Below are 26,949 nucleotides of genomic sequence, written 5' to 3'. Positions count from 1 at the left end.
TTTTCTGGGTTATCTGTAGTGTATGCATGTTAATAAACTTCTTTTTGATTTTCTTTTGTTAATCTATATTTTGTTACAAGGGGTCCCAGCTAAGAACTCAGAAAGTGTAGAGAGAAAATTATGTTTTCCTTTCCTGCAGTAGGGATTGCATTAGCTTCACTCACCAGTGAGTTCCCAGCACCCAATGCCCAGCACATATAGAATGGGCTCAGCAATTATTTACAGAGTTGATAAATGACTGAATTTCATGTAATACTCACCAATGGGCTTTCTAATCATTTGCTTTAAATTTGGTGACCTAAATAAATAGTAAAATGAGAATACAAACTCTTAATGAAAGGGTGCTGAAGTGGAGGGAAGAATAAAAAATTTCACAAGTGCCTGTTGTGAGCCAGACATTGTGCCACCCACTCCCATGCATGATCTCATTTCGTGGTTATAATATGTTGTATGAAAATCATGGCTTAAATAAATGATTTCCTCATGTTGTGAAAAATCGGTTTGCCCTGTCATCACTGATTTCTCACTTTTCCTCAGCCTTCCAAATCCTATTTATCTCCGAGTCCTGTCACCCTTACCTTCAAAATGAATCTTGAATCTGTCCTCTTTTTTCCATATCTACTATCATTATCTTGGCCCATGCTACCATCATTTCCTGCTTGCCCTACTAAAATAACATCTTAACTAGACTCTATGCTTTCTACTGTCACCTCTTTTCAATCTACATTCCACATACCAGAATTCCTCAATCAAAATGATGTCTGGAAACCGTAAACCAGATTAAATTTCTCCCTCCTTAAAACTTATTATGGCTTCCCACTGTACCCAAATGCAAACACTGTACTACTACTTATGTCTCTACTGATTTGGCTCATGTCCAGCTCACTGACCACATTTCCTTCCTCTGCATCTCACTCACTCACTATGCTCTAGCCATGCTTGACTTCTTTCTTTTTTGAATACACAAAGCTTCTCCCATCTCAGGGCCTCTGCAGTTGCTACTGCCTCTGATCTTCATATAACAGGTTCTACTGCATATTCAACTCCAATGTCTCTCACTTATCACTGAAGGAGTGCGAGAAATGCCTGCCCAAAATATAACATTTTGGTGTGTTGATTATTTTGTACTGAGGGCAATTGGGGAACAGAGGCAGTGGCTTTTTCTGAGCTGCTTTTACCTCCCTAAATATGAATCCTCCAAAAGGAATTCAATTGTTAATGAGTCCCCTCCCTGGGAATCACACAACCAGGGAAGATTAACTGGATCACAGGAAAGGAGACTGGGGGTTGATACCACCCTCAGACAGACTTTGCCACAGGCCATCACCTATACTTCTGAGGGCCCACTCATCTTTCTAAAACATCATTTACTCTCTCCTAAATTACCTGCATTACCCCTCCCCTCTTCCCTATGAAGAGGGTATATAAGCTTGTAGATTTCACTGGGTTTTCGGGTATGCACTTTTCTTTCATGTGATACCCCTACGCATGTAATAAATTTGTATACCTTTTCTCCTGTTTGTCTACTGTCAGTTTATTTCATAGACTCAGTTACTGAAACCTTAAGAGGGTAGAGGAATAGTTCCTCACACCACCCTATCTAATGGAGGGCAATAACAGTTAGATTTTCTTGTATTATTTCTTTCATGACATTCATCACTATTTGAAATTGTTTAATTCTTTCTTGTGTATTATTTCTCTATCCAACTAGAAAATATCAGGGCAGGCTTACAGTGGAAAGGAGTGAGAGCTTTAAAAACCTTCATTGACCTGGATATTAGAGGGGGGGAAAAAACACACAATATAAGACTATCTTAGCCTCTTTCATTCATTCATTCATTTTTACTTATCATAATTTTATAGGGCCTTTGAACCGTGATGGATCTTGGATGAGACCAGCACCATCTTGGACGTGACCGGTGCCATTTTTACTCACACTGAGCACAAAATGGCCACCAGCCTTTCCAAGAAACCTCATGGTTTCTGAGAAATAGAAACTCCTCTACTACCACATGGGTGCAACCTTCCCCCGATTGCATCCGCCAGCCTTCTCTTCCACTCCAGCACCCAACGCCTCCCTGATTACGTCAGCTTTCCTTACAGTCTATATGAGCTCTCCCACCCCCACGCCTGCTGCTGCCCTCCATTGTGAGTGCATCACGGCAGATTCTTTTCCTTTAATAAAGCTTGACTGGTACCCGGTGTTTTGGCTCACTTTCTTTCAAACCTCTCTTTCCTTTAGCACCCAATAGTCAACTAAAGTGACCCCTTGACATTTATAGACTATATATATTAACTGCTTCTGCTCTCCCCCAGAGACCCCACAGGGCCACAACACAGCAACTTGTGGGATGCTGAGGAACAATTTGAGTTACTCCCATTTAACAGATGGTAAGTAAGCTTAGTCTTCGTGCTTCTCAGTTATTACATGGTCTTATGGCAAGGCAGTTATTTTACCTCAGTTTCATAAATAAACTGAGTAAAAAAATCTTAGTAATATTTAAAAATTAGGAAATTTAAAAGCATCTTAGAATATGTCCTTCATGAATGTTAAGTGTTTTTTCCCCCCCCTGAACCCATGTGTATATATGGTAAAGAAACAGACCACAGTTCAACTAAATTGGCCTACCTGGTTAACTGCAGTTATGAGAATGTCATGATTAATACCAAACTATGCTTCCAAAAAGGCTGTCCGTTATTGATCTCTAACCATCATAAAGACTGGCCACAGGAAAACACAAAGACCATTTTAGACATGCAAGTAGCTGAGTCACTGTGGTTTCTGGTAAAGAAGAGAGAGGCTTCTATTTTTAAAAATAAAGATTTCATAATATTGGTATTTGAAGTGTCCTGTGAGCTTCGGATAATACATGCTATATAACTGTCAAATAATTTAGGAAGAAGAAGGAAACTGACAACACAAAACAACCAGAAATAGCTCTTAGATCAAGTAGGGATAGAGAGAAATAAATGAACCCAGGAGCAAAGGATAAAAGAGGAAATATTTGATTCTCTATGTACACACCATGGGCCCAGAACTGCGCTCAGTGCTAGGTGGAATAAAAAACTAGCACATATGTGTTCTGTACCCTCAATGGCATCATAGGCTTTACGGCAGAGACGATAAATACCCACAGATTGGGACAATCAGGGGGTCCACATGATGATGTGTAATAATGTTCCCAGTAGGTACATTTGAAGCCAGTAGGTCCACTGAGGCCAGATTACAGAGGAAATGAAATGGCAAAAGGATGGGCTTACAACGGACAACAAGCAGGTGAGTAGTGCTATGAAGGTGATTTTTAGAAAGATTAATCTGGTGGCAGAGGACAGGACAGCTTAAGAGAGAAAAAGACTTAAAGTAGACAAGTGAGAAAGCTCTTTCAGTAAACCAAATGTGAGAAAATGAGAGCCTGGACTGTATTGCCATGGAGATACAGCCATGCTTGAATCTGAGAAGCATCATGATGGAAAAACACCTCGCCAGTGTTTCTGTGTAACTTTCCCAAGTACATGTGGTTTATTATGTCCTTCTTTGTATACCTCACTGAAACGAAACCGCCAGAGAGATAATATTCTTTACCACATCAGGGAGTGACATCCACAGAGGAAACAGAATGTACCCTGATAAATGAACACAGTGGCTCTCTCAAAAATCCTGACTTCGAGGCACAAAGTTGATTAACGGATCACTTGACTTGGTTGCTTTCTCTGCAAGTCTAGTTACTAATGGAATTCAAACTACAATACACTAAGCTGAACCAAGCAGAAGCTGATTTGGCTTCACTATTCAATTGCCTAGGGACACACTGGTTATCATTAAATGAGCCATAAGTGAGAACAGGTAAAGTCTAGTAAGCTGCCTTCTCTACAAAGAATGCTTTTCACTAAAATTGAAGTGAACGTGACAAAAAAGCTTTCAAGAGGAAGAGAAAGAGAGAGAACAAAAGAAAAGTGGAGAGTAACAGTGACTCGTAGTACTCATCATCCCACACACCCAACTGTTCCCAAGTTTCCCTGACACAGTACCTGGGAAATGCTGCTCAGTGTCCCTCTCCTTCTACCCCTATTGTCACAGCCTTGGTTAAAGAACCCTTCATTATTTCTCCCCTAGACTATTCTAACAATCTCTGAACTAGTCTCCCTGTTTATTAATAGTCTCCTCACATTTCAGTCTATCCTTCTCACTGTCTCCAAAATCATCTTCCTAAAACATAATATCTGATCATGTAATCACAGGTTCAAAGGTTAGCACACACCCTAACCACAAGACACCCTTCAAACAATCTAGACCTATCCTACCTTTCCAATTACATCTGTCACCTTGACCCATCATGTCTGATGTTCTCATGGAACTTCTTACCATTTCTCAAACATGCTGTTCTTTATGGTGCTTCCGTTACATATACTGTTCTTGTTGCCTAAAACATCATTCCTTGTCTTCTCTTGCTAATCTTTCAAGACTCGAATGTCACTTTCTCTTTCGAGTCATCCCTATCATTACCTCCTTCCTCTGCCTTTGCATCCTGTCCAGTTTATGACCCTACAATAACAACTCGTCTACAGCAATTATTTGCTGTAATACCTGTCTCCCCTACTTCTCAGTGAACTCCTGAGATTAACCGCAACATACTTATCTTTGCATCTGTACTATCCAATAGTTTCTAGTCACTGTGGTTACAGATAATTTATTTTTTTTATTTATTTTTTTTTTAATGCAAATATTCTTTGGTTTACTCAAAACAGCAAATAACAAAAACCTTATCAGTTAAATAAAAAAGTGACATTCTTTATTTATCAAACCTTCTTAAACATTGAAATGCATTTATTTTCATGCTCATGTTAACTTTTGCCCCTCATCCCCCTAAATTATTCTGATAGGTTCATCTCTAAAATGAAGATTGTTTTATCTTTCTTTTTTTTTTTTTTGTCTTTTTCATGACCGGTACTCAGCCAGTGAGTGCACCGGCCATTCCTATATAGGATCTGAACCCGCGGCGGGAGCATCGCTGCGCTCCCAGCGCCGCACTCTCCCGCGTGTGCCACGGGGGCCGGCCCAGTTTTATCTTTCTTAATGCTGCTTACTTTTCATTGTCCAGATATCAAAACCAATCTAGATGTTCTCCTTGACTCTTACATGTGAAATAGAGATTTCAAAAGCACATTTTCAAGATAACATGAAAGTGAAGCCCTAATCAAGGAGGCAATGACATGTCATTACATTTTTGGAAATTTAAGTATCACCATTGATACTAAAAAGCAGGACTCAATTCCAGAAGCATAATCTTATATTGACATTATTTGTAATGTCTAATATGGTTCATTTCCACAGTACTGATTTCAGATAAGCAGTTTTCTATTTTTCTGAGGGTTCAATTTGACTGCCTCAGGCTTAATTCTTGAATGTCAATGACACAATCTTTAACAAAAGAAATCAAGGTAGACTTAAAAATGGAATTGTCTCAAAAGGAGCAGTGACAGCAAGAGAAAGTTCCTGGCTTTTTAAAAGAGCTACATATACACAAGTAAGGAATAAAAGTGAACCAAAAAACATAGCTTTGTACACGTTAGAAATATCCAATGTGCTGCCAACACGACTGCCCTAAAAAAAGGTCTAAAGATTTGGGGCCATGTGTATTTTCCTTTGTATGACTCTCCACTGGAATTACCCAACCATATATCTTTCCCATGATCTGTCACCCCTATAGGAAACCTTTAACCAGAATTTTTGGCAACATGTTTTTCTTCAAATAAAACAAGCCTCATAAAAGCACTATCATAAATGTCTGACAAATGAATCAGGCAAAGTCTTTCTGAAATATGTGTAATTATTTTTTAAAAAATCATTTTTCCTTCATAAATCAGCAGTGCTCTGTCTTCAAATAAATCATGATCAGTCACAATCTTAATTCACATGCTCATATGTTCCCTTCATCCAGCATTTTGTTGATACCATCACAAAGTTTTTGTAAGTGGGGTTTAAAATTTCCAAAGGGATTATACAAGGCAGCCAAAAATTCACAATCTGAAAAATGATCAAAGACATTATTAACCCGTCCATGTGACTTGGCGGTGAGGTGACGCTGAATGATTTGGTGAAGCATCTCTCTGCATTCATTTAACAGCCTGGATAACACATTCCGGTCAAAGGTGTAATCCACCTGATGGAAACTGACCACCGTCATAGCAAGTTGATGAACTTTCTTCTTAAATTTCTCCATCAGTGCTAGCTCATCTTGGTTAAACTGATTATTCCGGTAAAGAATGGCAAGCTTGATGACCGTTTTGATGAGGTTTTTGATGATTTTCTCTGCCTCCTTCTTGTTTTGGGTGTACTCCTTGGTCACTCTGTAAAGCTCATCCAGCACCTCGCTGCTCGTGTCATCAATTAAGGTGGTAGCAATGGATTTGGATGCCATTTTACCCAAGATTTTCTTTTGTGCCTGAACGGCCAGGTTTTTGGAATTAAAGACATCTGTGGCCACAGTCGCAAGCGGCCCTTCCTGTGCTGCCCAAGGAATCCTTCTCGTTACAGATAATTTAAATAAATGTTGAGTAAATAAATGAATAAATAAATGACGCTCACATGAAGACATGAGCTTTAAATACAATTATAAGCTTAATTTTTTAAAAGTCATGTACTAAGCTAGGGGATGATAAGCGTATCTCTTTTATTTAATGTCTAAATTAGTAAGAAGAAAGGTCAAAATGAAAGCAAGTGCAATGTTCATGGATTTCTAAAAGAAGGAAGGGAAAATACTGACACATAGTAAAACAGTGTAAAAGCCATAAGAAAATAAATAAAATTCAGTGTTGTTTAGCAAAATGAGAGCATATCACTACCAGCTGATGTTCCTTCAGAAACATGTAAATTTAATTAGTGGAGTGTGGGGGTTCTTAACATCAGACAGGCTGGTTCTCTGGAAGTAAATCGATGGACAGACCCACATATTTTGCAGGATGGACATACATGAAAGTCCAGAAGTTATTGTTGTAGTGTGAATTTTAATGTGTAAGATATAATGGGGAGGAGGATATCAAATAAAACAGTATTTTTCATTTCACTTGGAATCAAAGTATAGGTGTTGATGGAAGTAGTAACATTAACTATAAGTAATAAGTCTTGCAGATCCAAGTCACTATGGTTATCTAAGATTTCTGAGCAATGCCAACGTGCACCCAAACTAATATTAACATAAAATATGCCTTTAAGAAAATATCTGATAGGTTTATTTGCACATGCTTAGAATTTACTAATAACAGGACTGAAATCAAACTCAAGAAAATGACATGGCAGCCACTGTGGTTAATGGAAGACTCTTTCATATTTCTCCTCTATGAGCTATTACATTTAGAGAAGATAAAAACTACAAGAAAACGGGTAAGATGTTCAAAATGGAATTAGCCAAGATGGATAAACAATTAATCAAAGAATTAATTTCAAACTTCCATTTGTTTTTACATTTACATGTGGTTTTTATTCTTTCTTTCCTATCAATGATATACCAGGTTATAATGCTTTGATCAAGAGAAAACAAGGTATTTAAAAGAAAGTTGGAAAATCTAGCCAACACACAGGAACTAAAAGTCTAATACATAAGCATTCCGCTGTATGTAAGGCCGTGGGGCCCAACCGCAGCTGTCTCCATGTAACGGTGGAGAAGCAGCACAGGTTACAGGCATGACAGACTGAACACTTGAAGACATGTGCTCAAATGCTTCTATAGGGCTCGAATGGTCCTGTTCCTAAAAGAGCCATCACTCTTTTAGCTCTACAAATACCAGACTCAGCTTTGCCATCTTTGTTCTGAAATGAAAACACATTAATTTCCAGTAAGAATGCCTCAGAAGCAAGTGTGCTCAGCAAAAACTTTTGATTTCTTCTCTTTACCCTAATATTACCCAAATATAGCATAAAATACTAAGTCAAAATAATTACAATTATATTTATAATTCCTTTACTGAAATTGTTTATTTTACTAAAGTAGCAGCTGAGTAACAAAGTAACATTAATATAAGAGCAAGACTTAATTTTCTACTTTAAAATAATTTAAATGAATATATTGTATTTTGAAACACTGTAGTATATTCTCACTGAAAAAAAGAAAACATACAAAGTAAAAACTTTCCGAGAGCCTTTTCAAATGTTGCCAAGAACACAATGGGTCCTGTTTGAAATATAGCACCATTCATTACTTTATAATTAAGGAGGAGGCAGTCATAATTTAATGATTAAGAAGAAATTGATTAGTGGCTTCCTTTCCAATGCTGAGCCTTCAAAATGGAGCTGGCTCAATCACGCAAAGGCTTGCAGAACACGTAAAAGCCCAGCAGTAGATAAGCACCTACTCTGCTCCCCACAAACCCATCTCTAGGCTGCCTTCTTTTACACTCACTCATTTTGATTTGCTTTCCTGGCAGTTGTGTCACCCTTGGTTTTGTAGTCAGCTTCCTGATCTGCACATCAGGCCAGCCTTGCTTGATGACCCATGCTTGTCTCAGTTACCTCTTTCAGTTCATCTGCTCAACTCTCAACCTTTTACAATGTATTACCATCTCTGGATACAAGATGTTCCCACTACCAGTCCCACACCTGCTGGGGTCAGCCTCTCCCACTTCATACCATAATAGAGGTGGGATCTCAGACTGCTGATATTAAAGAAAGAAAAGAAACCTTAGATAAATATAATAAATTGACAACAGAGTGCTAAAGAGAAGGGAGGTGAGTAAGAGAAGAAAAAATTAAATTTACTCAAATAAAAGAGGAAAAAACTATGAAAGATGCAAAGATATTAAGTCACCTCAATTATCAAGAGAAAGGCGGCACTAATTTCAAATTGAGGATTAACACAGATTTGAATATGCTGTATTTCTATTTTGAGTATCTTTTATGTATTAGGAATGAACTTAAATAACGATGTAATTTAGAAAAGACCAGACCCAGGAAGAGTGAGAAATTCAGATTCCTTATCTGGTACTCCCTCACATCCCCACTGCAATCCATCCTACCCACAAAAAGTCTAATCTCTTTTATGACACAAAGTGCCACCCCATGCAGGAAAGCGTGGCGCCCCAGAGAAGATTAACAAATGAAGAAATGTTTCAAAGAGCTTCCCTCAAATTCTTTAAACAGTAGTTAACTAAGGCAGGTATTTAAAAGCACTTACTTTAGTAAGTAAGCTATAATACAACACTATTCCCTGAGAGTTACCTCTATTTAAGACAGTAATGTAAAAACAGAGGAAAGTAAGTGATAATCAGAGGTTAGATGTGAGCTGGACCTGAAAACCGTGTACACTTAGAAAGGCTAGAAAAAGGTTATTTGCAAACAGAAAGCTGACCAGCCTAAGGTGCACGTGGTTAATCCTGAGTACACTGCCAGGTTAGCTGGAGTGGAGACTCATGATGAGATTGGAATCATCCATCTGAGTGGAGTGTGGAGAGTTTTGAAGTAAGGTATCTGAACTCAATCTTCAATGTTCTGGAGTTAGTGAAGGTTTATTACTTACGGGAAAAGCAGGGTGGAAACAGTGTCTGAGTCTATACTTAACACTGATAATTTTAATAGAAGGAATTTTTTAAAAAAATTTTATTTTGTCGATATACATTGTGGCTGATTATTGCTCCCCATCACAAAAACCTCCCTCCCTTCTCCCTCCCCCCCTCCCCCCCAACAATGTCCTTTATGTTTGCTTGTCGTATCAACTTCAAGTAATTGTGGTTGTTATATCTTCTTCCCTGCCCCCCCCGGGTTTTTTTTTGTTTGTTTTTTTCTTTTTCTTTTTATTTTTATTTATTTTTTTTTAAATTTTATTTTGTCGATATACATTGTAGCTGATTAATGCTCCCCATCACCAAAACCTCCCTCCCTTCTCCCTCCCCCCCAACAATGTCCTTTCTGTTTGCTTGTTGTATCAACTTCAAATAATTGTGGTTGTTATATCTTCTTCCCCCCCCCCCCGGTTTGTGTGTGTGTGTGTGTGTATGTGTGTGTGTGAATTTATATATTAATTTTTAGCTCTCTCCAATAAGTGAGAACATGTGGTATTTCTCTTTCTGTGCCTGACTTGTTTCACTTAATATAATTCTCTCAAGGTCCATCCATGTTGTTGCAAATGGCAGTATTTCATTCGTTTTTATAGCTGAGTAGTATTCCATTGTGTAGATGTACCACATTTTCCGTATCCACTCATCTGATGATGGGCATTTGGGCTGGTTCCAACTCTTGGCTATTGTAAAGAGTGCTGCGATGAACATTGGGGAACAGGTATACCTTCGACTTGATGATTTCCATTCCTCAGGGTATATTCCCAACAGTGGGATGGCTGGGTCGTATGGTAGATCTATTTGCAATTGTTTAAGGAACCTCCATACCATTTTCCATAGAGGCTGCACCATTTTGCAGTCCCACCAACAATGTATGAGAGTTCCTTTTTCTCCGCAGCCTCGCCAGCATTTATCGTTCATAGTCTTTTGGATTTTAGCCATCCTAACTGGGGTTAGATGGTATCTCAATGTGGTTTTGATTTGCATTTCCCGGATGCTGAGTGATGTTGAGCATTTTTTCATATGTCTGTTGGCCATTTGGATATCTTCCTTAGAGAAATGCCTACTTAGCTCTTTTGCCCATTTTTTAATTGGGTTGCTTGTTTTCTTCTTGTAAAGTTGTTTGAGTTCCTTATATATTCTGGATATTAATCCTTTGTCAGATGTATATTTTGCAAATATTTTCTCCCACTCTGTTGGTTGTCTTTTAACTCTTTTAATTGTTTCTTTTGCTGTGCAGAAGCTTTTTAGTTTGATATAATCCCATTTGTTTATTTTTCCTTTGGTTGCCCGTGCTTTTGGGGTCGTATTCATGAAGTCTGTGCCCAGTCCTATTTCCTGAAGTGTTTCTCCTATGTTTTAAGAAGTTTTATTGTTTCAGGGTGTATATTTAAATCCTTAATCCATTTTGAGTTGATTTTAGTATACGGTGAGAGGTATGGGATCTAGTTTCATTCTCCTGCATATGGATATCCAGTTATCCCAGCACCATTTGCTGAAGAGGCAGTCCCTTCCACAGTGAATAGGCTTGGTGCCTTTGTCAAAGATCAGATGGCTGTAGGTGTGAGGGTTGATTTCTGGATTCTCTATTCTATTCCATTGGTCAGTGTGTCTGTTTTTATGCCAGTACCATACTGTTTTGGTTATTATAGCTTTGTAGTATAGCTTAAAGTCAGGTAGTGTTATGCTTCCAGCTTTATTTTTTTTGCTCAGCATTGCTTTGGCTATGCGTGGTCTTTTATTGTTCCATATAAATGTCTGGAGAGTTTTTTCCATTTCTGAGAAAAATGTCTTTGGAATTTTGATGGGGATTGCATTGAATTTGTATATCACTTTGGGTAGTATGGACATTTTCACTATGTTGATTCTTCCAATCCAAGAGCATGGGATATCTTTCCATCTTCTTGTATCCTCTCTAATTTCTCTCAGCAGTGGTTTGTAGTTCTCATTATAGAGATTTTTCACCTCCTTGGTTAACTCAATTCCTAAGTATTTTATTTTTGGGGTGGCTATTGTAAATGGGCAGGCTTTCTTGATTTCTCGTTCTGCATGTTCACTATTGGAGAAAAGAAATGCTACTGATTTTTGTGTGTTGATTTTCTATCCTGCTACTGTGCTGAAATCATTTATCAATTCCAAGAGTTTTTTTGTAGAGATTTTCGGCTGTTCGATATATAGGATCATCCCTGCAAACAGGGACAGTTTGACTTCATCTTTTCCAATCTGGATGCCCTTTATTTCCTTCTCTGATTGCTCTGGCTAGTACTTCCAACACTGTGTTGAATAGGAGTGGTGAGAGTGGGCATCCTTGTCTAGTTCCTGTTCTTAAAGGAAAAGCTTTCAGCTTTTGCCCATTCAGGATGATATTGGCAGTGGGTTTGGCATATATGGCTTTAATTATGTTGAGATACTTTCCCTCTATACCTAACTTATAGAGGGTCTTTGTCATGAATGAGTGCTGAACTTTATCAAATGCTTTTTCAGCATCTATAGAGATGATCATATGGTCCTTGTGTTTGAGTTTATTAATATGGTGTATCACATTTATTGATTTGCGTATGTTGAACAAACCTTGCATCCCTGGGATGAACCCCACTTGATCATGATGAATAATTTTACGTATGTGTTGCTGTATTCTGTTTGCTAGTATTTTAGTGAGGATTTTTGCATCTATATTCATCAAGGATATCGGCCTGTAGTTTTCTTTTTTGGTTATATCTTTACCTGGTTTTGGTATCAGGATGATGTTTGCTTCGTAGAATGAGTTTGGAAGATTTGCGTCCGTTTCAATCTTTTGGAATAGTTTGTAAAGAATCGGTGTCAATTCCTCTTTGAATGTTTGGTAAAATTCTGCTGTGAATCCATCTGGTCCTGGGCTTTTCTTTTTTGGGAGCCTTCTGATAACAGCTTCAATCTCCTTTATTGTTATTGGTCTGTTCAAATTTTCTATGTCTTCATGGCTCAGTTTTGGGAGCTTGTGTGTGTCCAGAAATTTATCCATTTCCTCCAGATTTTCATATTTGTTGGCGTATAGTTGTTTATAGTAGTCTCGAATGATTCCTTGTATTTCAGATGAATCAGTTGTAATATCGCCTTTTTCATTTCTAATTTTTGTTATTTGAGTCTTCTCTCTTCTTTTTTTTTGTTAGCCATGCTAATGGTTTGTCAATTTTATTTATCTTTTCAAAAAACCAACTTTTTGATTCATTGATCTTTTGAATTGTTTTTTGGGTTTCAATTTCATTCAGTTCTGCTCTCATCTTAATGATTTCTTTCCGTCTGCTAACTTTAGGTTTGGATTGTTCTTGTTTTTCTAGTTCTTTAAGGTGAAGTCTTAGGTTCTTTACTTGCCATCTTTCCATTCTTCTGAAGTGAGTGTTTAATGCAATAAATTTCCCCCTCAATACTGCTTTTGCAGTATCCCACAGGTTTTGGTATGATGTATCATTGTTTTCATTAGTTTCAATAAATTTTTTGATTTCCTGCTTGATTTCTTCTTGGACCCATATGTCATTAAGTAGAATGCTGTTTAATTTCCATGTGTTTGTATAGTTTCCAAAGTTTTGTTTGTTATTAATTTCTAGTTTCAATCCATTGTGGTCTGAGAAGATACATGGGATAATTCCAATTTTTTTGAATTTATTGAGACTTGATTTGTGACCTAATATGTGATCTATCCTGGAGAATGATCCATGTGCTGATGAGAAGAATGAATATTCTGAGGTTGTTGGGTGGAATGTTCTGTAGATATCTGCCAAGTCCAATTGGTCTAGAGCCTTGTTTAGATCTTATGTTTCTCTACTGATTCTCTGCCTAGATGATCTGTCTAATATTGACAGTGGGGTGTTCAGGCCCCTGCTTTTATGGTATTAGTGTCTATTTCCTTCTTTAGGTCTAATAGAGTTTGTTTTAAAAATCTGGCTGCTCCAGCATTGGGTGTGTACATACTTATGATTGTTGTGTCTTATTGATGGAGCAGTCCTTTTATCATTAAGTAGTGTCCCTCATTGTCTCTTTTTATGGTTTTTAGTTTAAAGTCTATTTTGTCAGTTATAAGAATAGCTACTCCAGCTCGTTTTTCTTTTCTGTTTGCATGGTAAATCTTTTTCCATCCTTTCACTCTTAGTCTGTGTGAATCTTTATGGGTGAGGTGGGTCTCTTGTAGGCAGCATAAAGTTGGGTCCTGCTTTTTGATCCAGTCAGCCAGTCTGTGTCTTTTGATTGGGGAATTTAAGCCTTTTACATTAAGAGTTGTTGTTGAAAGGTGTTGATTTATTCCTAGCATTTTATTGGTTGTTTGGTTGTCTTAGGTGTCTTTTGTTCCTTGCTTTCTGATTTACTGTTTGGTTTCTGTGTTTGTTGGTTCCTTAGGTTGTAGATAGCGTTTTTGTTTGCTTATTTTCTCTTCATGAATGCCATTTTTATTATACTAGCGGGTTTAGATTTTTCTTGGGTTTTTAGTGCAGTGGTAGTTATTTTTCAGGAACCAAACCCAGTACTCGCTTGAGGATTTCTTGTAAGGGTGGTCGTGTGGTAGTGAACTCCCGCAGTTTTTGTTTGTCTGAGAAATATACTATTTGCCCTTCATTTCGGAAGGATAGCATTGCAGGGTAGAGTATTCTTGGCTGGCAATCTTTGTCTTTTAGTATTTTGAAAATATCATCCCATTCCTTTCTAGCTTTTAGGGTTTGTGATGAAAAGTCTGATGTTAACCTGATTGGGGCTCCCTTATAGGTGATTTGACGCTTCTCTCTTGCAGCTTTTAAGATTCTCTCTTTGTCTCTGAGTTTTGCCAATTTGACTATGACATGTCTTGGAGAAGCCCTTTTTGGGTTGAATACGTTTGGAGATCGTTGAGCTTCCTGGATCTGAAGATCTGTGATTTTTCCTATACCTGGGAAGTTTTCTGCCACTATTTTGTTGAATATGTTTTCAATGGAATCTCCATTTTCCTCCCCTTCTGGAATACCCATGACTCGGATATTTGATCGCTTAAGGTTGTCTGATATCTCTCTCAGATTTTCTTCAATGTCCTTGATTCTTTTTTCTTTCTTTTTGTCTGCTTGTGTTATTTCAAACAGCCCATCTTCAAGTTCAGAGGTTCTCTCTTCAACTTCGACAAGCCTGCTGGTTAAACTCTCCGTTGTGTTTTTTATTTCGCTGAATAACTTCTTCAGTTCAGCAAGTTCTGCTACATTTTTTTTCAGGACATTGATTTCCTTGTACATTTCCTCTTTCTGGTCCTGTATACTTTTCCTCATTTCATCATGATGTCTAGCTGAGTTTTCTTGTATCTCATTCAGTTTCCTTAGAATTATCACTCGAAATTCCTTGTCAGTCATTTCAAGGGCTTCTTGTTCTATAGGATCTAGAGTTTGAGATTTATTAACTTTTGGTGGTGTACTTTCTTGATTTTTTGTATTTCTGGTATCTTTTTTTTGATGTTTATTCATTGTAGCAGGGGGTTTCACAGTCCACCGGTTTGAGACTAATGACTAACTAGGATGTTGCTGTGGTTGCCAATTTCGTATGGCTGCCTCCGTGACTGCTCAGTTGGCCTCTAGTGCCTCGTGTGTGTGGTTGCCTCGGGTCTTGGGCCTCTCCAGGGAGCCACCTTTCTGGTCAGCTTGGACTCTGCTGGGCTGGTGGATCACGTACCACAGGGTGTGTGATCGCTGTTGAGCTTTCACTTCCTGTGCAGGACTTCTCCCTGTTTGTGTGCTCTGGCCCAGGCTGTTGGATCGTGCAGTGGTGACCCCACAGGGTGTGTGGTTTCTGTCGAGTCTCCGCCTCCCTGGCCGCACGTCTCCTCACTCTATGCGCACTGTGCTGGGCTGGGGTGTGTCTTCTGCAACCCTCATCTATCAGCTGGGCCTTCAAGACCCTGCTCGGCACCGCCTCGCCCAGGAAGTCTACCAGGTTTCTGGTAGGCACAGACGACTGGTCGCTCTGGGTGCCTTTGTAGCACTGTGTAGAACTTTCTCGGGACTTGTTCACCTTTGTATCCCCCGGCATGGACCGAATCTAGCGCCCACCTGCAGCCAGCTCTCCGGCAGGTTCAAGCGGACCTGGGAACTCTCCTACCACACTATTCCCAACCAGAAATTGGTTAGGCTTTTTTCCGAACTGGAGGCCGCAGAGATGGTATCTGCCTCCCAGTAACAGGAAGTTTACCAGGGGCCGGAGTCCAGGGTGTGGTGGAGTGACAGTCGGCCCGCCCGTACTTCCTTGCCCTCCCGACACTGGCTGGGGATGCCCCACGCCACCAGCCCGGCCAGATAACCACGGAGGCAGTGGGAGGGGAGGCCGGCCCGCAGGCTCCGGAAAGTTCCACGCAGGGGCAAGCAAGTGGGAAGGCTCAGTGAGGGGCCGAGCGGATCCGGGCCGGAGCTGCCTGCACCTGGGAAAATGGAGGCAACCCCGGGGCGGTGAGTGAACCGGTGATGGAGGCGGGAGCCGGGTGGGCGTCAGCCCCCCGAACAGGGCTGGGCCAGGGGTCACTCGCAGGGCTGTGCCAGGTCTGGCACTCACTCTCTGCCTCTGGTTTGTCGCCTTCCCCGTTCTCGGCCGCTGCCGCCTCAGGCTGTTGTCGTCCCGCGGCGCGGCTCTGGCGCTCCCAGGAATCTTCTTTTATGCCGGCCTGAAACCTCGAATCCTGAATAGGGCAGCTGGCCACCTTCAGCGCGGCCCCAGCCTCTGGGATCCTGGCTGCATCCGCAGCCGCCCTGGCACCGTGTTCCCTGTTTAGAGACTCGCTTTTGCAGCTAAGAAACAGTTCTTTTCCTGCTCCACACTTCAAAGCTGTTGCCTGTAAATGTGGCAGCCTCTCCTCAATAGAAGGAAATTTTAAGTAGTACCTAATTATTTAAATAAAATCTTTAAATTTGGGAAACATGGGGCTTTTGTATTCAAAAGAAAGGGGTTGAGTATAGATAATCTATGTGAAAAGATCTGTATTTACTGTGTTAACAATTAACAAATTTTAATCAAAAGAAGTAATGATTAATGTGGTTTCTTTCTAATATAGAACTTGAAAACAAAGCATGGATCTTTAGGGAAAAATCAAAACTTCAAACATTGCTTTACATGGTGTACGGTCTACTTAAGCAGAATAACTGGAAAAAGGATGAGGTTAATTCTTTGGCCCTTTGCTGCTCTATGTATCAATGCTGGAATTGGGGGAGCTTGCTGAACATGGAGAACTACACTTCCTACTCTAGGGGATAAAAAGTAAGCTTCAGGCTGTCTTTAAGAAATAAACAGTTTACTTGGAGAATACAAAACACACACATATGAAACACCCAAATAACAATGAAAGACAGTATGTTAGTGTCAAAGTGAATGATACATGGTGTAATTTGCAGCAGATGTTCATTTTGGGCAGAAACAGTCCTGAACATCCTTTAAAGGAGGTGGTGTTTAGGCCACAACATAGGTTTTAGGAAGGCTCTGTATTACACAAAGAATAGGGAAGATAATATGTGAGATAAAGATGGTTTCAGGATACAGTGCTATAGTTCAGCTCAAAGACTTTTCATGGGAGAGTGAAAAGAATTCAGCGCAGTAATCAGGACAGAATGTATAGGTGTGCATTATGTGACTGGTGCCCCCTCAAGTTATGCTGTATACAAGTTGCCTGGCCCACATATGAATAACGATAATGATAATGAAAAATCAAAAGCCTCTGACGATTTTATACAGTATGGGTCACTGAAGACATAAAATTGGAAATTGGATTAGGACAAAAATTAAGAGTTACTCTCTTTGGAAAGTAATTTACAACTTCTCCAAAGGTGAGAATGACATGTAAAAATGCAGAAGGCCCAAGGACTTACCTATTGCTGAAAGCTAAGAAGAAAGAGAAACCAACCAAAGGAATGGGAAAAGAAGTAAGAGACCCTAAGAATACAGAACTGTGGAAGAACAGAATGGTACCATATGCAGAATCCTTTTTTCCCCCGATCAGTCTCATTAGAGGATTATGACTAGGTGTGAGGCAAGCCATGAAAACTTCTGTTATTATATATTCAATTTTATGCTGTTTTTTTTTCACAGCTTTTGTCTTAAAAAACAAGATTAATATACTACTTTATGTAGTTATTGGAACGTAGTACCCATGTCACCATGTTTCCACTTCCTCTAGTTACTAAAATTTCAAGTTGCAAAGTTAAATGTATTGTGAAAAGAGTGCTTTTTAAAAATACATAGGGCTACTCAGGTAAACTCCTTTTTTTTGGCAGCTGGCTGATAGGGTATCTGAACCCATGATCTTGGTGTTATAAAGCTGCACTCTACCCATTTGGATCTCTGAGCAGCACCATGCCAGTCGGCAAGAACAAGCGCCTTACAAAAGGCAGCAAAAAGGGAGCCAAGAAGAAAGTGGTTGATTCATTTTCTAAGAAAGACTGGTAAAATGTGAAAGTGCCTGCTATGTTCAATATAAGAAATATTGGAAAAACACTAGTCACAAGGACTCAAGGAACCAAAATTGCATCTGATAGCCACAAAAGTGGTGTGTTTGAAGTAAGCCTTGCTGATCTGTAGAATGATGAAGTTGCGTTTAGAAAATTCAAGCTAATTACTGAGGATGTTCAGGGCAAAAACTGCCTAACTTCCATGGCATGGATCTTAACTCATGACAAAATGTGTTCCATGGTCAAAAATTGGCAGACCATGATTGAAGCTCATGTTGATGTCAAGACTACCGATGGTCATTTGCTTCATCTGTTCTGTGCTGGTTTTACTAAAAAGTGCAACAATCAGATACGGAAGACTTCTTATGCTCAGCACCAACAGGTCCACCAAATCTGGAAAAAGATGATGGAAATCATGACCCGAGAGGTGCAGACAATGACTTGAAAGAAGTGGTCAATAAACTGATTCCAGACAGCACTGGAAAAGATATAGAAAAGCCTTGCCAGTCTATTTATCCTCTTCATGATGACTTCGTTAGAAAAGTAAAAATGCTGAAGAAGCCCAAGTTTGAACTGGGAAAACTCATGGAGCTTCATGGTGAAGGTAGAAGTTCTGGAAAAGCTATTGGGGGTGAAACAGTTGCTAAAGTTGAAGGACCTGATGGATATGAACCACCAGTCCAAGAATCTGTTTAAAATTCAGATTTTTAATAGTGACAAATAAAAAATCCCATTTAAAAAAGAAAAGGCTGCACTCTAACCAAGTGAGCTAACCAGCCAGCCACAGGTAAACTCTTCTGGAGTAAGCTTTAGTAGTTTGTGTTTTTCAAGGGATTTGTGTGTTTCATCTAAGTCATCAAATTTATTGTTGTAAAGTTTTTCTTAGTATTCCCTTATTATCCTTTTTAATGTTTGTAGACTCTAACATGATGTCCTCTTTCTCATTTCTGATATTGATCATTTGTGTCCTCCCTATAGGCTGCTTACACTTGTTATTAGATGCATAAATAGCGATCATCTGTACACGTGTTTCTGTTTGTTTGATCTACTCTTATTCCCTTTTTTGTTTTTTTCTGCTTCTTTTAGAATGAATAGTTTTTATGGTTCTATTTTATTTCCTTTGGTGGCATATTAGCTGTAACTCCTTGTTCTGTTATTTTAGTGATAGCTTTAGGGCTGCTTTAACTTATCACAGTCTACCTTCAAGTGATATTATACCCCTCTACAAATAGTGTAAGTGCCTCCTTACAATGCTATCCTTCCATTTCTTCCCACCTAGCCTTTATTCTATTATTGTCACACATTTTCTCTTACATATATTATTATTTTTATTTAAACAATTACATTTTAAAGCCATTTAAATACTAAGAAAAAAACCTTACACGTTTACCCACATAGGTAACATCTGCAATGCTCTGATTCCTCAGTGCAGAACAGATTCACATTTCTACCAAGTATCGTTTTCCTTCTAGCTGAAGGACTTAACATTTTAGTAATTCAGATCTGCCAGTTATAAATACTTTTAGCTTTTGTATTTCTATAAAAGTATTTAAACAGATTTTGAAAGACATTTTTCCTTTTCCTTTTTTTTTTCTTTCTTTGCTTTAATACTTTTAAGGTGTTGTCTCACTGTTTTACTGCTTGCACTGTATCAAAGGTGTAATCCGCTGTCATACCTATCTTTGTTCCTTTGTACATATTGTCTTTTTTTCTTTGGGTGCCTTTAAAATTTCCCCTTTATCACTGGTTTTGAGCATTTTGATCACGACCTGACTTTGTATAGTTTTCTTCATTCTTCTTTTGCTTGGAATTCACTGAACTTCTTGGATCTTTAGGTTTATAGTTTCCATCAAACTTGGAAAAACGTCAGCCATTATTTCTTCAAATCCCCCCCCCCCGCTTCATATTCTCTAATTGCACATCCACTAGGCCTTTTGAAGCACCTCACAGTTCATTGATGCTCCTCTCTTTCTATTTTTAAATTCATTTTCACCTTGGTATTTAATTTTGAATAGTTTAAATTGCTATGTCTTCCAGTTCACTAATCTTTTCTTCCGCAATGTCCCATCTGCCCTTAATCCTATTCAATATATTTCTTCATTCTATCAGACACTGTAAAAGTTTTATCTCTTGAAGTTCAATTTGGTTCTTTTTAAAATACCTTCCATTTCTCTACTTAACTTTTTGAACATATGGAATAAAGTTATAGTATTAATGTCCTTGCCACTAATTATAACACCTGGGCCAATTTCAATTAGTGGATTTTTCCCTTTATTATGGATCAAAATCTGCTTTGACCACTTAGATCACGATGAGATTCTAAAAGACTGTAAAGTAATGATTCTCAACCATGGATGATTTTGCTCCTTAGGGGACATTTGGCAATGTCTGGAAACACTGTTGTTTGTTACAACTGGGGAGGTGCTACTGGCATCCAGGCGGCTGAGCTCTGGAACAGCACTAAACATCCTGTAATGCACAGGACAGCCACCCACAACAAAGAACTAATTGGCCCCAAATATCAATAGTACTACTTAAGAAACCCTGCTAAAGAACAATAGGATGGAAGTAAAACAAGTCCATAAATAATCTCATGGAGCTGAGCCACATATAGGCCTGTACCACATCCTATCTCTACATACTGTCACATAAAATAAAAAATTTCTTTCTTATTTAAGCCACTGTGTTTTGGGATCTATTTGGTATAGAGTTTAGCCTATACTGTAATATAGAAAATGGTACCCAGAGTGAAGTGCTACCAAAATAAAAACTTAAATTTAAAATATTTTTCTTGGCTTTGTGGTTTAGTGAAAGACAAGATGAGAAAACAAATATTCCGGGCTAGAAAACTAATAATCCTTTTTATGTCACATCACAATATTTGGTAAAACTGTTGCCTTTGATAATTTGAAAGGTAGACCACCTGCCTATGATACCTGTCAATCTAGAGAAAGTGGTTGGAAGGAGGTCTACAATCTAAACTGACAAAGTACAGTGATTTGAGGCCTCATGATTAGGAAATCAGCTACTTGTCTCCAAACAGAAATATTAAAAGGCTGTATATTTTTCACTAGTATCCCTCATTAAGACTTCTTAGCCAATATATGGAACTAGCCAAGAGGCAAAAATCAAATTAAGAGTGTTGCCTTCTCACCCAAGTTTGTAGTTTTAGCCAGCCTCAGGGTACCAGCATTGAAATGGAGGAAGAAGAGATGTGCCACTAAAAACACAGACAAACAAAACTACAAGACTTAAGAACTGTGTCTGGAAGAAATCTTTGGATCTGTTTACTCAGAAGAAACTGACCGGAAGCAAAAAGACCAACAGCCTATAAAAAGTATTGAGAGAATTATTTCCCAGAAGAAATCAAAAGGCTGGCCTTTAAAAAAAAGTCTATATTTGATCACTAATACAACTCTCAGGTTTCTAAATTTTAGGTAGCGAGTTTTGAAAACTATGCGGCTCCCAAAGAGCATGTACTCTCTAACACCAGCTTTAGGTATAGCCCATGGAGGACAAGGAATAATGGGGTAGCTCCTAGAGATTAGAACCAGGGAACAGCCAGATGGGCTAACCCAGAAACCTCTAATGCTACAGCAGGGAATCTTAGGAATTCCTATGGACCACTGACTGTGACATTTCCTATTTTTCCCTTTTCTGAATGACAGCTTTTACTGCAGTTATACTTTTCCTACCACTTTTGTACACTGAATGTGAGATGAGCAGGTAACTTGTCACTGGAGAAAGGAACAATCCCAGACCTGAAAGACAGGAATGTGCATTATCCAAGGACCCCCTTGACTTCAAGCAGATGAGTAATTGAATGGAGCCTTGGAATGTCTCTCTTGGGAGGGAGGGAGGGAGGGAGGGAGGGAATGTCTATGTGTGGGAATAAAAGTGATCACAGATATTGCTTTTTTTGTTGTTTTCTTTTTGGCGGCTGGCTGGTTGATAACAAATATTGACAGTAGGTCAGACTATGACAGACTGTTAAATGTTCTCTAAAAAAGTTTTCTCCTCCTTCCACAGATATAAGAATTTTAACAGGGCACATGGTGGCCAAGCTATAGACTATATTTCCAAGTTCCCTTGCAGATAAAAGTGGTCATGGACAAAATTTTTGTCAGTGGAATGTGAATCAAGGTGATATATGCAACTTCCTTATTATTTGCTTAAAAGGAAATTGCTTGCCCTCCACTTTTGCTTGATATTTCCCTCTTTCTTTGAATTGGAACATGGATGTTGCATTGTTCTAGCTTTAATCATGTATGTGAGGACAATATCCTAGGGGACAGTGAAATAAAAACATATAGGACCCGAGTCCCTGAGTGATCTCATAGAGCTGAGTTACCTGAGTTTTGGGGCCAGTCCTTTTCTCTCTGTATTGATATCTGTGAGAGAAATAAACTATCTTGTTTAAACCATTGTATTTTTTATGATTCTTTTTTATGTGCTCTTTTTCTTTTTAAAGAGAAATAAATAAAAACTTCATTAATCAAGATTACATATGCCACAAATAAATGATTTTGTTCTAAATTCATTTAGCTTTGCCAAAACCAAATTCCCTGAGTCAAAGGAAAGCAATAAGGGATAGAAAAGAAAAAGCCCATGGGGCCTATATCAAATACACTTATATGTACTTTGGTTGCATTTCCTCTGACTGGTTAAACTATTGTGATAATATCAATCAACTCCCATAGTGAGCTATCAAACTGTCAATACTTTAAAGAACAAAATTAGTCTATTTCATGCTGAAAAGCACTACCAGCAACTCTAACAGATAAAAACGTATTGGGCCCTGGCATCCTTTGACAAAACTCTCCTGATAAGATTTCCCCACAACGAGCTCACACACAGGGATTGGTCTGGGTGAAATGGAGTCTGAGTAAAGCATTAACAATTTGAGGGATGACTTCCTACGTCTTAAAGACTGTGGAAGATGAAGCAGACAGGCGGAACTCAGGCATCAAATATTACTCCATCCAGTCGAAAGTAGAAAATGTTTTAATCTCATTATCATCTTTGACAGTGAGCTAGCCTACATTCAATTATTTGTTGATATAACAATGGCTCTTCATTGCTCTGGATCTGCTTCTATCCTGTTCGACCAGTGACATTTTTATTATTTACTTATTTGTATATATTTTTGTGATTCCACTTATATGAAATGTCCAGAACAGGTAAACCCATAGAGACAGGAAGGAGATTAGTGGTTGCCAAGGTAGGAGGGAAGAGGGGCATGGGGAACGATTGCGGAAAGGGGTCATGAAATGTTTTGGAACTTGACAGAGGTGGTGGCTATACAACATTCTGAATGTACTAAGTCCTGCTGAATTGTTTGCTTCAAAATTGTTGACTGTAGGTTATATGAATTTCACCTCAATTAAAAAAAACCCAAACACTCCAGCCACTCCACCCACCTCAGCCCCAAGTGGACAACGCTGCCTGTGAAAATGGACCCTGGACTGACACAGGCCTCCTGAGCCTCCTTTGTGCTGTTCCTCATTCTGGATTATTCTCCAGTAAAGGCTCTTTCTCCCACCTTCAATCCACTCTGCCCTGATCATTGCATGTGTCCATCCCACCCGCCAACTACTTTTTAAATATTTCTTTGGTGAAACATTTTAAGAGGAAGTTATGTAGTTGGCCCTCCGTTTCCACAGATTCTGCATCTGCAGATTCTACCAACTGCAGATTAAAATATTTTTTAAAAACAATAAAAAATAACAATAGAATAAAAAATAGTACAGATAAAAATACAGTATAACAACTATTTACATAGTTATATTAGGTATTGTAAGCAATTAGAGATGATTTAAAGCATACGGGATGATGTATATAGGTTTTCTGCAAATATTACATTTTATATAAGAACTTGAGTCCTGGAACCAATCCCTGCAGATACTATACACATGTGTATATACATACATACATATATACTCCCCACATATACATGTATATGTTTATATACGTACACACACACACACATATATATCATAGGTAGACACAGAAATTGATATATATTTATATATATATCACAGATAGACATAGAAATTGGCAAGAAAGAAATTTAGAGCCTTAGAAACTATATTTTCCTGTCCCCTTATTTTATAAATAAGGAGATTTAGTGTTTGAAAGGTTAGACAATTTGATTAAAATCCCACAGTCAGCTGACAGCAGAGATGTAATTAAAGCCCTTCAGAACCTTCTGTGCATCACCCTCAAATGCATCAGCAAAGAACTTTCTTTGGCAGTTCCTCCTCACGCCTCTTTTGCTTATTGTCACTCTGCCTAAAATACCCTATTCTTAGTTTAGTTGCCACCTTTGGAAAATCTTCCCTAGTTCTCCCTGTTTGGGGGCTCCCAAGGCTCCCTTTTAAAACCCAAGACCAATCATTTGGAACTATAACTATTCATCTGCCCCCTCCATTATAGTCATGACAGTTTGGACATAGAATGTAATATCTACATTGCCCCTAACCCAGGGTCTGTTAACAGTGAATATCTGTTGAATAAGTGAACTGACAGACCATTACAGGCTTCTCCAAGGGGAAGCAAGAAAGATGAGATTAAGGACCCATGTGGGAAGTTAGCCTTGGAATGAAGGCAGGTCTTTTGTCTTCACTAAAGACAGAAGACAGTAGAAGGACAAAGATTTTTAAGTAAAAGGGCTGTAAGCTTGAAAGAGTTTATGCTGAGTATTCACTTTGCTCACAAAAATAGGACAAGGAGGACTCTGCATTTTATTGTTTTTATCTCTGTCAAATAACCTCATATTTCTTAATAAGGGTATGTTAAGTTAAAATTAATTACTGACTGCTTGGAACATGATGTGTTTATTCAACTACTCTCCCTTCCTGGCATTATGGATTGTCTCATGAGAAATAAATAATGAGAAACTGCTTCAACAAATTTAAGGTGTTGTATAATATACTCACAGCACTGTGAAAATATATATTTTTTCTAATATATATCCCTATTTCAGAAAATGCATTGTTTTTGAAACTCTAAAACTTTAAAATTCCTTGAGTATCCTAGTCCAGTTAGAAGCCCAGTATTTGTGTTTGTTGGTTTGTTTTAGCATTTACTAAATATCATCTTAAAACTAACCTATCACCAAACTGAAGATACACTAGAGAAGAGCTAAAAACAAAATATTCAAATAACAAATGATATTGGAAAAAGAAACCAAAATAAAGGAATACCAATGTCACAGAATTCAAAGTGCTGTGCTATTAAATTCCATTTCCATACCAAGGAGTAGTGTTTTACTGCCACCAACAGGACAACAGGCATTCCTTCATGGAAGTTACAAAATTAATTGTGCAAAAATCTTTGCTAATCTAAAAGAATGTATATGAGTTGTTACATTTTTTCAGGTCTTTAGACTTTAATTTTATATTCTGGAGGCTAACTGCAGAAACCACATTCCCAACTTCAGTCCTTCCTTATGTTACCATCTTCAAGCACAGAAACAAGAATTTTTAACCCAAGCTGGTGCATCAAAGATGAGGGAGAACTGAAATCCATTTCCCAATTTCAAGTTTTGCTCTTCACTTCTCCTCCTTTAGCCCTATATGGTATCCAAACAAGGCCCTGCAGAAGGAGTGGCAGGTAGAGCCTCTTCAGCACAAGTTGGCTCTTCTTCCCAATACCAGCAGAAAGGGAAGGGGAAATTTAACTTTGGAAGATGAAAGGGATACTCAACTAATTAACCAGCATGGTGCTAAATTACAACTGATTTTTTATTCTCTCAAATAAACAGGTCCTAATTCTGGAATTTTAGGAGGTTTTTCAACTAAGCCTCTTTTCTCCATTCATTTCTCTTCTGCCCATTTGAAGATACTAACAATGGATGAGTTATGCCTTATAAATTGAGTTTTATGGTTTGAGCAACACTCAGTAATCTGACATGAATTAGCTGAATCACCATCCACACCCCAACCCAGGTGCCTCTTTCATCTCCCTCTTCAAGGAGCTCCCTAATTTAATACTCCCCGGGAATCTACTGATCATTCTCACAGGCCCCATTGAGCAGCTGCTAAAATTCTAAAAAAATGAGTTTAGAGCTGCAGAAGCACTGAGACAAAACAGACAAATCAGCAATCGCTAACAAGGAAAATGAGGACTACCCATTTTCTAAATGTGACTGTGAATGCTTGCTCTAACTGCACATGTATTTTCTCTTCTTTCCCACATCCCCTTGTTCCCTCATTACGTTTGTTTGGATATTTACATGAAAATGTTTAGTCACAACCTACTAGATGCTTAGCTGCACACTGGGATTTCCTGGGGAGTTTTAAAAAATACTGAGGCATGGTTCCCACCTAGATATTTGGTCCCACCTAGATTCTGATATGTGAGTACAGGTGATTCTAACATACAGCTAAGGCTGAGAACCTTTGCTGTAAGCAGCACAGTATTCCTACCCTTTTGGTTCTGGAACTGCCTGCATCAGAATCTGGGGGAAGGGTGGGGGAGGAGGAAGAGGCATTTAGGAATTTTCATTTTAAACAAGCTCCTTGAGATTTAGTCCCAAGCATTTAGTCCACTAATAGGTTAAGAATCACTTTGGGATCTCTTGCTATAGGGACTTGTTGTGACATAAATTGGGAAAGCCTCTTTTTGTCAATTGATGTGCAGATTTTTTTTTTTTTTTTTTTGAGGGAAGAGGAGAGAGGTGAGAGGAGGGTATTTTATTTGCCCATATGCATTAAGAGAACTGTCAGATACTACTTTTTTAAACTTTAGGAAAGGGACTATGTCTCTACTGGTATATCCCAATCATTAAACACAGCGCCTGCCTCATAATTGGTGCTCAAAAGTCATTTGCTGAATGAACAAATAAATTAACAACATACACAATGCATTTCATGGGTCCTAGAAGAGTTTTGAATAAGAATGGTAGATGAGGTGGTTGTATACACCAACTCATCTACCAGAAGTGGAAGATTACAAAATGATTAGGTTATTAAAGGTCCTAAAAAGG

The 26,949-nt window shown here is 38.5% G+C and overlaps 2 protein-coding genes and 1 pseudogene across 10 annotated transcripts in view; 1 reads left to right on the top strand and 2 right to left on the bottom strand.

The window, feature by feature from the left end:
* RABGAP1L (RAB GTPase activating protein 1 like) overlaps window positions 1-26,949 on the bottom strand; it is a 646,375-nt gene that overhangs the window by 145,884 nt on the left and 473,542 nt on the right. The gene's annotated exons all lie outside the window — the stretch shown is intronic.
* LOC134384733 (tumor necrosis factor alpha-induced protein 8) lies at window positions 5,315-6,434 on the bottom strand. Its single transcript, XM_063106439.1, has one exon. The coding sequence runs from the start codon at window positions 6,417-6,419 to the stop codon at window positions 5,919-5,921; it is 501 nt and encodes a 166-aa protein (XP_062962509.1). The 5' UTR covers window positions 6,420-6,434; the 3' UTR covers window positions 5,315-5,918.
* Window positions 17,866-18,656, top strand: LOC134384627 (small ribosomal subunit protein eS1-like; annotated as a pseudogene).

Source organism: Cynocephalus volans, chromosome 8 (assembly GCF_027409185.1).
Source record: "Cynocephalus volans isolate mCynVol1 chromosome 8, mCynVol1.pri, whole genome shotgun sequence".
In the NCBI taxonomy this organism is placed as follows: domain Eukaryota; kingdom Metazoa; phylum Chordata; class Mammalia; order Dermoptera; family Cynocephalidae; genus Cynocephalus; species Cynocephalus volans.
The sequence above is the reverse complement of the archived record's forward strand: the minus strand, read 5'-3'. Positions and strand labels throughout refer to the sequence as shown.

Excerpts from the sequence above, each read along its gene's own strand:
- LOC134384733 (XM_063106439.1), bottom strand. The coding sequence starts at position 6,419 with ATGGCATCCAAATCCATTGCTACCACCTTAATTGATGACACGAGCAGC.